At 38.9% G+C, this 14,994-nt stretch overlaps 2 protein-coding genes across 6 annotated transcripts in view; one reads left to right on the top strand and one right to left on the bottom strand.

The window, feature by feature from the left end:
- Nucleotides 1–10,759, top strand: part of ZZZ3 (zinc finger ZZ-type containing 3) — a 58,052-nt gene extending 47,293 nt beyond the window's left edge. For 4 of the 5 annotated variants that reach the window (XM_038145020.1, XM_038145016.1, XM_038145019.1 and 1 more), the window contains 4 exons: nucleotides 1,590–1,742; nucleotides 4,547–4,681; nucleotides 7,202–7,302; nucleotides 7,674–10,759. In XM_038145020.1, the coding sequence (XP_038000948.1) occupies nucleotides 1,590–1,742; nucleotides 4,547–4,681; nucleotides 7,202–7,302; nucleotides 7,674–7,818 (534 nt within the window). In that variant the 3' untranslated portion in view covers nucleotides 7,819–10,759. Of the gene's footprint in view, nucleotides 1–1,589; nucleotides 1,743–4,546; nucleotides 4,682–7,201; nucleotides 7,303–7,673 lie in introns of those variants that run through there. The other variant, XR_005257862.1, reaches the window with a different exon arrangement.
- A 17-nt stretch (nucleotides 10,760–10,776) lies between these two features.
- Nucleotides 10,777–14,994, bottom strand: part of AK5 (adenylate kinase 5) — an 82,507-nt gene continuing 78,289 nt past the window's right edge. The window contains exon 14 of the mRNA XM_038145047.1: nucleotides 10,777–12,159. Coding sequence (XP_038000975.1) covers nucleotides 12,052–12,159 — 108 coding nt within the window. The 3' untranslated portion in view covers nucleotides 10,777–12,051. The remainder of the gene's footprint in view (nucleotides 12,160–14,994) is intronic.

Below are 14,994 nucleotides of genomic sequence, written 5' to 3'. Positions count from 1 at the left end.
GGCAGTGCTGCTGTATAAGCATAGTCACAGTTTTCCTTTCCTGACTCCAGATCTAGTATTGAATGCAGATCTGTTTTCTGTTAACAGAGTGTGTAAATCACTGTGTCAGCTCAGTCTGAAATGCCATCTATACATGGACATATTTTAGAGAGGTTTGAAATCTTAAGGGAAATCATAAAAGCACCAAAACACAGGTAGCTGGTGATCATAAGGCAGAAAGTGGAAAAATCCAACACAATAGATACAGTACATTAGTCTTAAGAAATTCTTGTTGTTTTTGCACTGTAGTAGCTCTGCAGGTCAGAGGTATCACCTTCCAGTTGTTACTACAGACTTCATCTCTTCCATTAAGACTGAACAGAGCTAATCTCAGTTCCTCCTGTCTGTATGGATGCATTCCATCTAAATCATTGGTGTCATCTGTGCCTTTAGTTTTTAAACTGTGCACAACTGTAAAATAATGCTACATTCCCCTTTAGAGATAAAGGGTTGTAACAGGTTTAATATTATTAATATTAAACCTGTAATAATAATATTACAGGTTTGTAACTGATAGAGGAACCTTTTGGGATAAAAGCTCTTGCTAAAAAAGGAGAAAGTACTAACTATTGCAAGTATTCCTTTTGCTTTAGCTGTATGAGCCACTAGGCACTGTGTAAAACAATCCTCACTTTTATGATTGTTAGAAAAAACACTTTCCATGTTTACGTTTTTGATTCACACTGTAGGGTTTTTTTAAGTCGAGGAATGTAAGTTTTGACATTAAATGTCAAAATGCTAGTCTGGAAAACAGCTAAGTAAGGGGTTGAGTCAGTTTCATTCACCCCAAATTCTTCTTTTTGATATTTAATATTCTCCCACTGGGGAATAAGTAATAGGGGCTGAGTGCCTTTAAGTGACTTTTCAAACTGGCATCATTCTACACCTTCAGACAGCATTAAAGTTGAAAGTTTCTAGATGTGCACTAATGGAGTAATTTATTTCATCTAACATTTTTTATGTTCCTTTTTCTTGCAGTGGCAATGAAAACCTTTAGGGAGCAGTTCTTTGTAACTCTTAGAATCCTCTTTTTATTGCAATGCATTGTTTAATCTCTCCTGCACCAGGACAATAGGTCTAGACTTGAGTTTTTTTCTCAGGCACAAGTACAAGAAGTTGATAATTCTGTAGCATGGACCTTTTGTCTCTTGGACCTGTGCAAAATTACTTCCTTGCTTAGTCTCACACACCGTTGGAAGTTTTTTAATATTTTTGCTCTCTGGTCGTCATTCTTCAAAACTGTAACAGCCTTACTTTGTGTTTTACTCTTGCTGTCAGTCTCACCTGTTTAGATGGGGTTTTATGGTAAGGGCTCTTTCTTTGCTGCATTTTTACCAGAGTATTGCACTGTTCATTGGATTCCACTTGTTATGGGGGAGAAGAGCTGCAGCTGTGGGAAGCCATGATACAGAGATATAAATATAAGTAATTGGAAACATCGTAGATTATTTAGTGTGAAAGAACAAATTCCAGGCGAAGTTTTATCAGTGAGGATTATTTAAATAATAGCCAAGGAATGTTTTTAAAAATATACCATTTTTTCACTGTAGTCATCAAGTAGACGGCAACATCCTTTAAATAAACATCTTTTCAAACCTTCAACTTTCATGACATCTCATGAACCTCCAGTTTATATGGATGAAGATGATGACAGATGCAGTTTTCACAGCCATATGGACACTGCAGCAGAAGAGGAAGTATCGGTATGTCATTTAATCAGTCAGAGAATGTCTTGCTTGCTGTCACTTTGACCTTGTTTAGTGTTCAATAGATAAGGCATCTTCACCATAGAATACCATCAAGGAAGTATTAAATTGTAATAAGATTCATGAGCCATTTTGAATTATAAATACATTATTAATATGACAGCCTCTGACAGCAAAGAATTTAGACCAAATCAGGAAGGAAGTCTGTAAGTCATAAAGAGTTTTGTCCTGAAATATCTCAAAGAAGTTCTAGTTGCATATTTTTTAGTAAGTGATCTGGTATAAGAGAGGTTTGAAAATCGTGTAGATGATATAGTTGGGATTCTGGTTAAAGATGTGCTTTAGAAAGGTTACATAGAACCCTGGTAAAATTCAAATGTTATTGGCATCACTGGTTTTTTTTTTAATCTTCTCCTGGCTGAATTAATTATGAATTTTGTAAAATCCCCTTCAGAGTGTGAACTAACAGAGTGAATTGGCAATCAACAAGCATATTTATGTATTCTCAGAGGCAAATTCTAGTAGACATCCTAACCCAGTGAATTGCTGCATCATGGAGCGTACTACTTTCCTAATTTATCCCATGCAATAATACAACAAGAATTTAGACATATGTTGTTCCCATTTCCATACAGAATCGTAGAAGGACTATATCCTACTGCTTGGCAGCTGGGCAAGTTTCACAGCTGGTGTGAATCACTGTGGTTTTCCTGATTTCCTTAGACTGAAGAACCTGACTAGTTAATTCTATTTTTTTTTGGTGAGCCTAGTGACATCTTGTGTGTGAAAACCTTGTTGCATAACACAAGTATTGAGGCCACCCACTATCAGTCCATTAATTTTCTATACTGACTGTTTTACCTGCACTGCATAGTCTTCCTTAAGTGTTACATTTACTTATCTATTTCCTGGTCTTAAATCCCATCTGTGCTCATTTTCTGTGTTCTCTCAGTGATGGTCTTCCAGCTCATCCACAGCCATTCCTGATAACTTTGCATAGTCCAATAAGAATCTTAAAAGGCCTGGAAAGCAAAATGCATATTAGAAGAGATGCAGTGCAGCTGGTTTTGAGTTAGCATGCTTTTGTTCTGTATTGGTTTCAAATACATATTTTCTAATTGTTCCGAACAGTTTCCTGAAACATTTTGATTTTGCCATGGTGCCCTAACTCATAATTCATGTTGGCACCATAGCAGTGACAATAGTGGTCATGTGCCACACAGTGACATTTTTTCAATTTGGCATAATCTTTGCTTCCTTCATTAGAGGAACATTTCCAGATAAATCCAGTTCTGGCTTTCAGTAAGGTAGAAAGACACAGGGGAGCTCAGTTACCCCAGAAGATCCCCACCATCAGTGCAAAATGATAGCAGTTTGGAAGCAAAAAGGGATTGTAAACTGTATCAAAATGAATGTACAGGATTCTCTTCTAGTGTTACAAGTCAGATCTCTTAGTGACAGTCGCTGTCTTGGAGAAAAAATACTTTGTGACATTTAGCAGAAGAAAAGCAGTGTAGCAGGAAAAAAAAGTTTTCTTTGATTTCACAGTGGAATTACCACGTGCTTTTCCTGTGTAAAGACAAAAAGATTTGTCTGATTATTACCAGTCATAACTATTCCTGAAAAAATATATTTTGGTATAAATGAGTTATTTTCAAGTGAAGACCCACTATTGCTAACAGAGTTCATTTACTTTTCAGTTATGATTTCTTAATTTTGTGAGTAGTCTAATTATTCTAGAACACAGCCATTTATTATTCCAGAATGAATTGTCTACACAGGGAGCTATTAAAGCATTCTTTGTTCAGTATACTGTTATTTTGTGACAGGCAGTTTTTCTCAGGAAAACGTTTAAGATTTGCATGGAAGGTGAATCTCTGTTTTATATTAAAGAAAATGTAACTTGTTACTGCACAACTGAATTGTGTCATTTAACCATAACTTTTCTGACGGTTTGCAGTCTAGTCCTTTATATAGGTTCATAATTGCAATTAAATAATTGATAAGGCCTTTCAGAAATCTAGTAAAGCCTCTTTCCCTCACTTCCTGCAATAAACTTACTAAATAATACAGAATAATCAATCTTCACAGATTCATAAAAAGAAATGGAAATTGCACATTCAGGCTACATTGGAAGAATTTTAATCACTATCTTGTAGTTGTAGTTGTTTTCCCTACCTGAAGGTTCCTGTCAGTGTAGAATGTGAAAAATGCTCTACATCAGTAAAGATTTGTCATCTTTGAAAACAGGTGACATCTACCAACTACAGCTGCTACAAGAAAATCATTACCTTGAAATGAGCATCTGAACTAGAATTAGAGCTTCTGTCCTTTCTTAGCAGATCCTCAACCTTTGTTGAAGGAAACTGTGTGAGAAAAAACATAATTTGCATGTCTTTGAGAAAGAGAGAACCATTTGTTGTACCTCTCTGGCAGAGATGTCTGCACTGGCCTGCTGGGAGACAAACTGCTTCATAATTTATGAAAGAATAGCAGTCTGTTTTTATAAGCTGTTAAGAGACAGTAAAGGGATAAAGGGAGTTGGATAACTGAGTTCTAGTCTTTCAGTCATGGCATGGTGCTTCTCATTGCATTTTTTTCTTTACAGTAAAGGTGAGAAGTTGATACTGGATATGGGTGTTATGTTTTAATAATATTTTCCCAGTATGTTAGAATAATGCCATCATTTTATTAAATACTATTAATCATACATAGTGATTTATGGAACAAATTCATGTCTTACTAGTTACTGTATTCCTAAGTAAGAATATTTTTCTGGTTTTTATTTTTACCTTGAACAGGATGAAGAGAGTATTCCAGTAACATATCGAGAGTTACCTGAATACAAAGAACTGTTAGAGTTTAAAAAACTGAAGAAACAGAAACTCCAGCAGATGCATGCAGAAAGTGGGTTTGTGCAGCACGTGGGATTTAAGGTGAGTGCAAGAGATGTTCTTCTGTTGCTCAGTGGAATGTTGAAGTTTTCCAAGAGAATGTGGTTTGAATTTCCTGAAAAGATTTCAGGAATATAACAAGTTAGGTTCCTTAGTTCCTGTTCACTGAGTGTGTTTTCCCTCATTTTCTTTAAGAAAAACATCCCACGTAATTCACTCTTTCTGGTAGCTCAGCTTTCACTGAATGCTGATGTTATATGGAAATTAATAAACGTGCTGTCTTTTTCTCACCACATTATGAAAATACAGCTTGTATTAGAGCCTTGTTAAATCATAATAGAATTCCATTTGACACTACATTCTGTTTGGACAGTGATTCATTAATGGTAATTTTCTGATTATGAATTTAAATAATTTTGCCTCCACCTGAGGCCAAAGAAGGGACAGAGATTTTGGCTAAGAGTAATAGATTAATAATTTTTTTTGTTTTGTAGCAACTTCACCATCTCATCAAGTGATAACTGACAGAAGTTGAAACAAGGACATAAAACAATGTTTATATAAAATTAGGAAAAAAGCCATTCATTTAAACTGATGTGTCCGAGCAACAACCATTAATAGGCAATATGAAAGAAAGGGCACTCTGGAAATCTTATTTTCTGATTTGCAAGGGATTTTTGTGTCTAACCGTGTGTCTACTGTAACTGTTGAAACAGGTTTTCTAATTTAGTGTTATGGAGATGGATTTATTTTTTTAATGATCATTTACATAAGAATGCAAGGATAGTTCAGAGTTCAGTTCAAATTGACTGTAAAATTAGGACAGCCTCATCACTTGATACTGACTAAGTTATTAGACCACCAAGGTGCTTCTTATTTTTGTTGGTTTTAGTTGGCATGGTATGTTTGGTGTTTCATTTTGTGGGGATTTTTTAAATAAGCATTTTCTTCCCCCCAAAATTTTAAACTTTAATCAGGCAGACCAGACTTTAACAAACTGTTTTTTCTACATAAAATTATCCTGAGAAGCAAATTGACATTACACAGTGTCAAGCATTTGAAGTTTGAAAGTTTCTTTGCATTTGAGTTTGATTGTATTATGCATTATAGTAAGCTGAGAAATCAGGTGATTATGGGCTGTTTTCCCTCAGGAAATTCATCTGTGGGCTGGACAGACCTCACCTAATAAGCAGCCATTGAGAGCAGTTCTGGTTCTGTGCAGCCTTTGGCCTCATTTACTACACATTATTCAACCTGTGCTTTGAATATTGAATTATTGAATCCCTTGTGGGCTTTTTTATGGCTTCCACTGCTATAATATCTGAGCAATTTGCAAATACTTATTTTCTTCATTAAAAAATGAAAGGCATAGTATTGTTTCTGTTTCACAGGGAAGAGGGGAGCTGGAGCACAAAAATTAAGGTCAAGGCTTTCCACTGTCTTGGTTCTCAACTTCAGATAACTGGAGCCAATTTTTCAGTTCTAGCATTATTCTCAATTTGGTGTTTTCAAAGAACAGCTCTTGTTTTGCTCAGTCCCTCCTCGTTCTCAGCCCTCACACTCAAAAGCCATCTGTGGACAGAAGGAATGCAGCTGTGGCAGAGCTGTGTGTAAGGTGCTTGTAACCCTGAGTGCCGCAGTGGTGGCAGTGGTGGCAGGAGCAGCTGCTGTGCCCGTGAGTTTCACAGAGGCTGAGACAGCAGTTCAGGTTCTGATAGATGGATAGAGGATGAGCTATGGGAGCACAGGCTTGTTTCCCACATTGTGTTTTCTTTTTCAGTCCTGTCTCTGCAGCACTCTTTGTAGTTTAGGTTTTTGAAAAGCTCTTCTTGCCTGCAAGTCTCCCATTTTCCTGGTTTCTTTTTTTTGATCAAATACTTTTGCCCCTTTTCTGTATCACTGTGAATTTTTCATCTAGTCTTTCATGTTTTGTTTTTACTTTGGTTTTTTTCTCTTCATGCCACACTCTTGCACTTGGGATTAGTTCTTGTCAGCTTCCTCAGTTTTAGTTCCAGACCTCTGTTTCCTTCTCTGAATGTGTTATTCTCCTTCCTTCCCGGCCACCTGGCTTTTAGTTCCAGCCTACCCATGATGTGTTACTACATTTCCCCAGTTGGAAAGGGCATCAGTGTGCCCCATTGTGCCCTGATTCGCAGCCCCCCAACAAGCTCTGCTGCTCTGGTCTTACTGCTTCCCTCTGCTGTGGAAAGGCTGGCATCCCACGTGGCTGGGCTTGTGTGAAAAACATCCCGTCCTTGTGCTGTGTCACAGCAGTGTCTGCAGGCAGGGCTGGGCTGCTTTTCTCGAGCAGGGCGATGCCAAGGTGGAGCATTTGGGGAGTGGGAAGCAAGGCAAAAGCTTGATGGATCCTCAGGGCTCTGCAGGGCCTCTCCTAGAGAATGAGGACTTCTTTACCCGCGTGGCGAGGAGAATTCAGCTGTGGGGGCTGGCAGTGGCACAGGGACACACAGAGTCCCATGGGGTGACTTGGTGTGCACTGTTAGCAGTGGAAGTGCTGCCTCCAGCTGCTGCTTTCTCAGTGCTCTTCCATCTGCTCCACAGTGTGATAACTGCGGGATTGAACCCATCCAGGGGGTTCGGTGGCACTGCCAAGACTGCCCTCAAGAAATGTCCTTGGATTTCTGTGATTCGTGTTCTGACTGGTGAGCAGCCTGGGCTTCTACTTGCTATTTGTCATTAGATTCAATCTCTCTGCTGCGTAATTGCTATGTAGGGTGGAAATCTTTGCTCCAGCACAGGACACATACCCTGTGTTGAATAAAGTGGAAGATAATTTAGCATCTCTTTGTGGGAGATACATTTTGTAAGCAGATTCTGGATGTATAATTTAATTTTTTTTAAATACAGCGGACAGATAGCTTTGGTACAGTTAAATAGAGGGGGCAATTAAGACTTTATGAATGAACTGCTATACAATTTGGTTTGAATCTGTTCATATGATCACTGTTTCTGAAAGTTAAATGTAAGGAAAGTATTTGACTTTTAAACTGTTATCTTTTTCTTTCCCTTGCAGTCTGCATGAAACAGAGATTCATAAGGAAGATCACCAGTTAGAACCTATTTACAGAGCAGAGACATTTTTAGACAGAGACTACTGCATGTCCCAGGGCACCAGTTACAATTATCTTGACCCAAACTACTTTCCAGCAAATAGATGACATGGGAAGCAGATCTACCAACTTGGGTTTACTATCCTCTTTGAAAAATAACAATGGCACCATTGTTAATTCTGTGCACATTTTGGAAAGACTCTGCTTTCCCTGAAATGTCACTCACAGCATGACAGCTTCCTGGGTGTACTTGTCAAACTACAGCTTTGAGCTGTCATGGTTCTAGATCACTGAACAGCAGCTGAACATTCCTAGTGTGCAGAAGGTTTCACTGGGAGACTTTTCTTTCACCACATTAGTCACTTTTAGGTGGTGAATCTAAACAAAAGAAACACATACAAAAGGGTGAGCCAGAAATGAGAGCACACATTAAAGATAGAGTAAATTCCAAAGGCTTTGAAGAACTTGGTTATAATGAGATCCAGAGGAGATGAAGTATTTATATAAAAACAGTTTAGTAGCTTGCAGTTTTGTTGTGAAATAGTTTTCAGCACAGTAACTGACTTCTTTAGGCAAGGTTTTAACCAATGACAGTGTTTGCTTCTAGGCTGTACTCTAAAAATACTCACTGTCTCGGCAATGGTTGGCTACGGGCCTTTATTAAATCGGAGCTGCTTAATCATGTTGACCTTCAATTTTTAAAATTTTTTTTAAAACCACAATGAACTCTATTTACCAACAGTGAAGCACTACAGGGGGCAACTGTGGCATTGCTTCCTTAACCAGCTCATGGTGTGTGAATGTTATAAAATTGTCACTCAGATATATTTTTTAAATGTAATGTTATATAAGATGATCATGTGATGTGTACAAAATATGGTGAAAAGTGCCAGTGCTAGTAACTGTGTAAAGTCTCTAATACTCAACATTTACTCCTTTAAAATAAAATACACAGCCTTCTGCCTCTGTATTTGGAGTTGTTAGTGCAACTCATCAAAGAAAACTGCCTAATATAAATCATATATATGGTAATAATTTTTCCTCTTTTGTAGTCTGCACAAGATCCATGAAAGATTGTATTTTTATTACTATTTAAACAGTGATTAAATTTAGCCTGAGCAGTGAGCAAGGGTTCACATGCATTCTTTTATACTGCTGGATTTTGTTGTGCATCATTTAAAACATTTTGTATGTTTCTTCTTATCTGTGTATACAGTATGTTCTTAAATAATGTTCAATTGTCAGGAGAACTGTGAGAAATAAACTATGTGGATACAGTCTGTTTATATATAGAATGCTTGCTGTGACTTCCTTTCTGTGTAGTTCTGACTCTTTAATCAAGATGGAAAGTTTGGACAGGACATTTGGATCGGTCACCCGGCGCCACCTCCGCCGCTCCCCGCCCGGGGCTCAGCCCGCTCTGGCCCTGGCAGGATTAGCATTCCAGTTCTCTCCTTCCTCACTCACAGACTTCTTTGTCAGACCACAGAAAATCCAGATTTTAGTAGCCTTGGTACAGTGTATACCATTGTCTGAGAAGCTTTGTAATTATTGTGACATATTTTACTTAATATATTTTTTATTGAAATGTATAGCTTGTGATTCAGAAACACTTGATTATTTTATAACTGTAATAGACTTCCAGTTGCTTTGCAGCTAGAATACTCAGAGCAATTAGCTAGAAAACAAACTAATTTGACTTCAAAAGAGGGCAATAGGAAGGATAATTGGCTGGCTGCACCTAGTAACTTTAATTATAAATTGGTCAGTATTTTTGCAGTAACTTTAGGTGTAGCTATTTTTTGCTTCAGAAAAAAAGAATGTAGGCATTTAATCTATTTAGAAAGTAATACAGTACAGTTACTAAAACACTGAGCAAGTATATATAAGCATATCTCACGTATCTCATATACTTAGATAAATTTAATAAACCTTTAAAAAACACTACACAAAACTCACATGATGTATTTTAGTTTTAATTGGAAAAGATACTGCTCTGAGACACTTTCTAAGACCATAAAAATATGCTTTCCACATCGTTCATGGTCTTTATAAGAAACTCGAGTTGGTGAAGGTGTATTATCAGGAGAAGAATCTGTGGTAACACTCATTTCCTATTTATATCCTGAAAAAATTATGGGAATAAAATAAGAAGAGTAAATTAGAGAAAATACTCATTCATCAGTTCAGGATAGCTTGGAAAGAACAAAAGATCTTGGTATCCTTGGAACAAGGTTGGAAGCCAAAGGATAATTTCAAGTCTGAATCACTCAAGAGTGTCTTGGATAAGTCCTATTTTATTGAATATGTATAAATATTAATGTTTCCCTATGCATGCATATACAGCTATTGCTCCTGCATACATTATGAATGTATGCAAATAGGTATCTAATGCACATAACACCAAATCAAGCATGGGATTTTTTTGGTTTTTTACACAGAAAAGACAGAAGAAGCAGAAATAAAAATTAAACTGAAAGTGTATGGTTAATAATTTTTGTAATTCGATTTAAAAAAACCCAACAAAATAGCAACTGATTGTTGCCTTTGTTCCCGTCCTGCACAAGTGTGAGAATCCACACTTTATAACTTCTGCTGTAATTAAATATCATAGAAAATACTCCAGAAAACCTACCCCGATGAATTTGCAACTTTGTGGTAACTGCAGAGTGTTCTACTTCTAAAAAGAAGCAGCAGCAGCTGCTGGTGTGTCAGGGCTGCTGTGGTACTGCAGGCACTGCTGCTGCTGCTCAATGGCACTGGCTGGAGCTGGAGAAGCACTTCTACAGCACCAGAGGTAAAATGTAGGCTATAGAAGGACCCAGGAAAGAAGGAACATCCATGATATGAAGGATAAGAACATACGTAAAACAGACCCTAAAAAATAATTGAATTAGCATCTGCAGGGCAAATGCTAAGGAAGAAAAGGAAACAGAAGAATCTGCCCTGATTGGAAAAAGGACATACTCTGTAAGCATGCTGATTTGAGCTATATTTTCAAGTCATGTACTGTGCTTTGAAAAGGATTAAACCCACATATACTGTAACAGAAATCATTACTCCTCATTTTTGTACATGTTTATTTGTATTATGTCTTCATTACAAGAAAGGTAACTTTAAAAATGCAAATCTGCTGCATAAAGTACACCTTTGACAGTACAAGCAATCATGCAACCCACTTCCACTGTAAATTCATCCAGTAGTTCCAGTAAGAGGATGCAGTTACTTTACAGCAATGTCAAACAAGCTTTTATTTAGCTGTCAGTATTACCAAAGAAACTCCACAATATTTTAGTTAACCTAATGGAAATACGATAGCACTTCTACAGACTTTTTTGCAGATTACAGATAAATGGCTTACTAAAGGTGCAAGCAATATGAATCAAATAATCCCTGACATTTTCCTGTTTTTTTGGTTTCCCACCCCACCACACCTTCCCAAGTTTTGGCAATGCCAGTACAAGACAACAGACGATGATCTGAATTTTGCATTTGAAATGCTTCCGAAATGTAATTTAAAGATGACATGAGATGTTCTGGCTCATAACCAACTTTACATATGGACTTTAATAGCAATAGCACAAGTGCTGTTGATATGGATCATTACTGGATTGCACATTTAACTATACAATACAATAATCATTCTCAGCTCACAAAACTGGGAAGTCAGTTACAAATCATAACATTCCCAGCAGAAGACAAGACTGTCTCAAAAATGGTGTCTGCTTCCCAATAATGGGGTGACAGACTTCCACAACATTCAGCTGTATCTTCAATGAATTTTTCTCCTTGCAACAGTGTTCTGGGCATGTGTGAAAAGGTTATCTTAACTTGTAGCTTGAATAATTCCAGCTCTCTTAGAGCTGCATGTTACAGAGAACAGGTTTCAGGCACTAAAGCCCAAGAACAAGCTAAGTGACACCACAAAAATTAATACTGTTAATAAAAAAATAATCAATGAGAAACTTGTGTGCAATAACCCTAATGTCAGTCTGCTGGACAGTGACTGGGGTGGGTGGAGAGCTCCCTGCTGGCCAGGCACTGCCCCATTTCCCATGGAATGTGTGTGACCATGAAATACAAAACCAGAGCTGCTGCTCACCTTGCTGCGTTTAACCCATGAAAAGCAAACACCCAAGAAAACAAAATACATTTCTCAGAGTGGAGTTAGCATACAGACCACTTTCTGTTGGGTGTACTTTCAGAACTAAGATTTCATCTAGAGCAACACGCCACGTGCACAAATTCCAGATACCTCTCAAGGAAGCAGCTCTGCTTTGACCAGCAAATCATGGCTGTGGGGTGCACGTGGGCAAGGCTGTCTACACACCTTACACACCATTACTGCATTTCTGGTGAAAAAAATGCTGCCTCTTCCTTTTTCAGAAAAGAGTCAATTGTCTTGCAGATTTCCAGGAAAACATCCTCCTGTGCTCCTTCTGCATCAACCTGTGAAGCACGAAAAAACCAGTTTTGATTAAGTTACAAAGAATTATTTCATAATCTGAACCCTGCAACAAAAAGCTGGTCTAATATAAAATGAAAGTTGTTCTTTGTGGAAGAAGCATTCTAATGTAGAGGAGCAGCTTAATAAACCAGATTACTCATTTTGTTTCCACAGATTTCTGTAAGAAGGTTCTGCAGGCTGGATTGTAGCAAAGTAGATCAGTCAAGTGAGGGAGCTTTAAGTACTCATGTTTTAAAGTAAAGTTACACCTTTGATGCAGAACAGTTGCCAAGGGCTCTTTGCCCATCACTCCAACCTGCCGAGGTCCTTCTGAAGGGCTGCACAGCACTCTGGCTTTTGGCCACTCTGCAGTAACTTAGCAAATCAATGTATTCCAGTGCATTTGTATTTGGAAGCTTGGTGAACTGGTTCTGGTTTTATGACATCCTTTGCCCCTATCTTTTATAAGAGCACTGCTTTTGTGGTATAAGAACTCAAATCTCATTGAAGCAATTTTTTTCATGAACACCCCAAAGACTGACTTTTCTGACTAAGCTATTTTTCATTACTGTACTTCACAAAAACAAGATGAATTTACAGTCCTGTGCTGAAGATGAGAGAGCTGCATTTCAGCACAGAGGATGGCACTTGCAGCCGGTAATACTTGTCTGTGTTCCCTGGAAAATGTGAGGCAGAACTGAGCTGTTTTGAGCAAGGAGTTTCATGTCCATCCCATGCTGTGTCACCTGAGGAAGGAGAGCTGTCTTCAGCCCTCACAGCAGTGACAGAAGCAGCTTTCACACTGGCTGTGTACTCCATGCAGATGCTTCTGCTGACTACTGCTTTCCTCAAATGCCTTCTGAGATATTTGGTCTTTACTCAAAAGCAAGATTCTTCTCTGCTTCTCCGTGCTTAGTCTTTCATGCGTGCATGACATGAAGTTTGCACAAGATGAAACGGACCTATGACAACTTTGTGAAACAATCTTTTTCTGAACTGCTGCATTTTCATCTCCAAGTTGCTGACTAGAAAGCCAGACAATTGTAGTGTTTGAAGGGGACATCCCTGCCTATAATAATACTTTCTGCCATCTCTGGTCTGCAGGAGAATTAAAGGAGTTTCATATTCAAATAAATGTATTTTTAAATAGGCCAAGAAATTCTGCTCAGATATGATGTTGTCTTGCAGCCAGCTCCTGTACAGCTGACTGCAGTCCATGTACATCTAAGTCCCTTGGTGCTGAGTCTTGTGTGGGAGTCAGCAGCTGCTCCTTGCAGAGCTCCAGCAGGGACTGCAGGCGCTCTCCAGAGCTTGGGTTTCACTCTTGGTGGCATCCGCAGATGCTGCGAAGTTCGGTCCCTGTTGCATCCTGTGGGAAGTGCTGGCACATCTCACCAGCCTATTCCACAGCCAGAGCTCCAGCACTGGGTACCCAGCCAGGCCAGCCTTTAGGAGCTGTGCCTGGCTGGGCCCTGTCCCCTCGGGCCCACCGCAAGGGTGTGTGACAGTGTGAGCTCAGCTGCCCTCGGCACCCTGGCCAGCTCCCAGGCCTTGGCCCCCTCACTGCCCTTCATGCTGCTGCTGCTGCTGCTTTTTGTAGAGCTGAGGCAGAGGCAGGCACGTGCTGATGCCTTAGAAAGGGCAGCTCTCCCACAAGGGCTGCACATCTTTCAGAAGTGTTTAGAACTGGGGGTACTTACTAGCAGCAAAGAGAAAACGGGGGTGATGAACCACTCTGAACCAAATGTCTGTCTGCTCCAGTTAAAACAAAACCAGCAACTCCCATCTCAGCTGCTATAAAACACCTTGTTTGGCCTGTCTCGACTGCCAAGACACTATTTTCATATGGCTATCCCACAGGAAATATACTGCATGCAGGATGAAGGCCACCGCCATTTAAAAGCTCTCATCTTAATATGTATTATTATTATCTTTTTACTTGATAAATACTTTTGCACTGTCTAAGTGATCTAATCTTATCAGCACAGCTGATTGCCACTGGCTTTTTGGTGACCTCTTTAGAACTGGGACTGCCACTCGGGTCTAGATCTAGGGAGCTGTGATGAAGAATTAGTTCTGCAAGCATGGAAACTGCCACCCCTTATGATGGGCTGGAATGCTGACTTCCTAACAGCAGCAATAAAATATGGATGGGCCTGACTAATGACAGCCCCAGTGCTTCCCATGCTGGCCTCCTAAATAACAAAGGCCCGATTCATAAAACTAACTTAACATTGTGGCACAAAACTAACCTAATGTGCCAATAATTCACACCTAGTACTACAGTAATTCAACAACACTCTCAGTGGCTCCAGAGAAAAAACTGTGTATTTCTCTTCCTCAGATTCTAACAAACCTCATAAATTAGGCCTGTTTTCAAGGCTGGTTAAGGCTGACTTCTCATAAAACAAGATCAATATACAGTTTTCCACAGTTTTGAAATGCAGCTAAGGCTTTTGGTAACTTCAAATACAGAGAAATTTAATGAGCTCATATGAAAAATTACTGGAGTAACCATCCCTATAGTACAATATTGCTCCTTTTATCATTAAAATCAACCAATTAAGTTTTCTGTCAACAAATCTACCTTTGTTGTAGGTTTTGAGATTTAGAGCTCTAAACATATACTGCCACTGAGAAGAACCTGACTGCCTGTAGAGAGGATGGCTGAGGACAGACAGACTCTGGAATGAACTCAGTAGTTAGAAGCTTCTTACTGAAGGTCAGTCAAGCTCAGCTGTGTTGTCACTAACATTTATGTCTTCGTCACTAGAGTGTGTTAGAAAATCTCTCTGAGACTGTGCAGGACCAGGCTCTCACAGCAATGGATCAAGCTG

Source organism: Motacilla alba, chromosome 8, assembly GCF_015832195.1.
Source record: "Motacilla alba alba isolate MOTALB_02 chromosome 8, Motacilla_alba_V1.0_pri, whole genome shotgun sequence".
Classification (NCBI taxonomy): Eukaryota; Metazoa; Chordata; class Aves; order Passeriformes; family Motacillidae; genus Motacilla; species Motacilla alba.
This window is presented reverse-complemented; position numbering and strand designations above follow the sequence as displayed.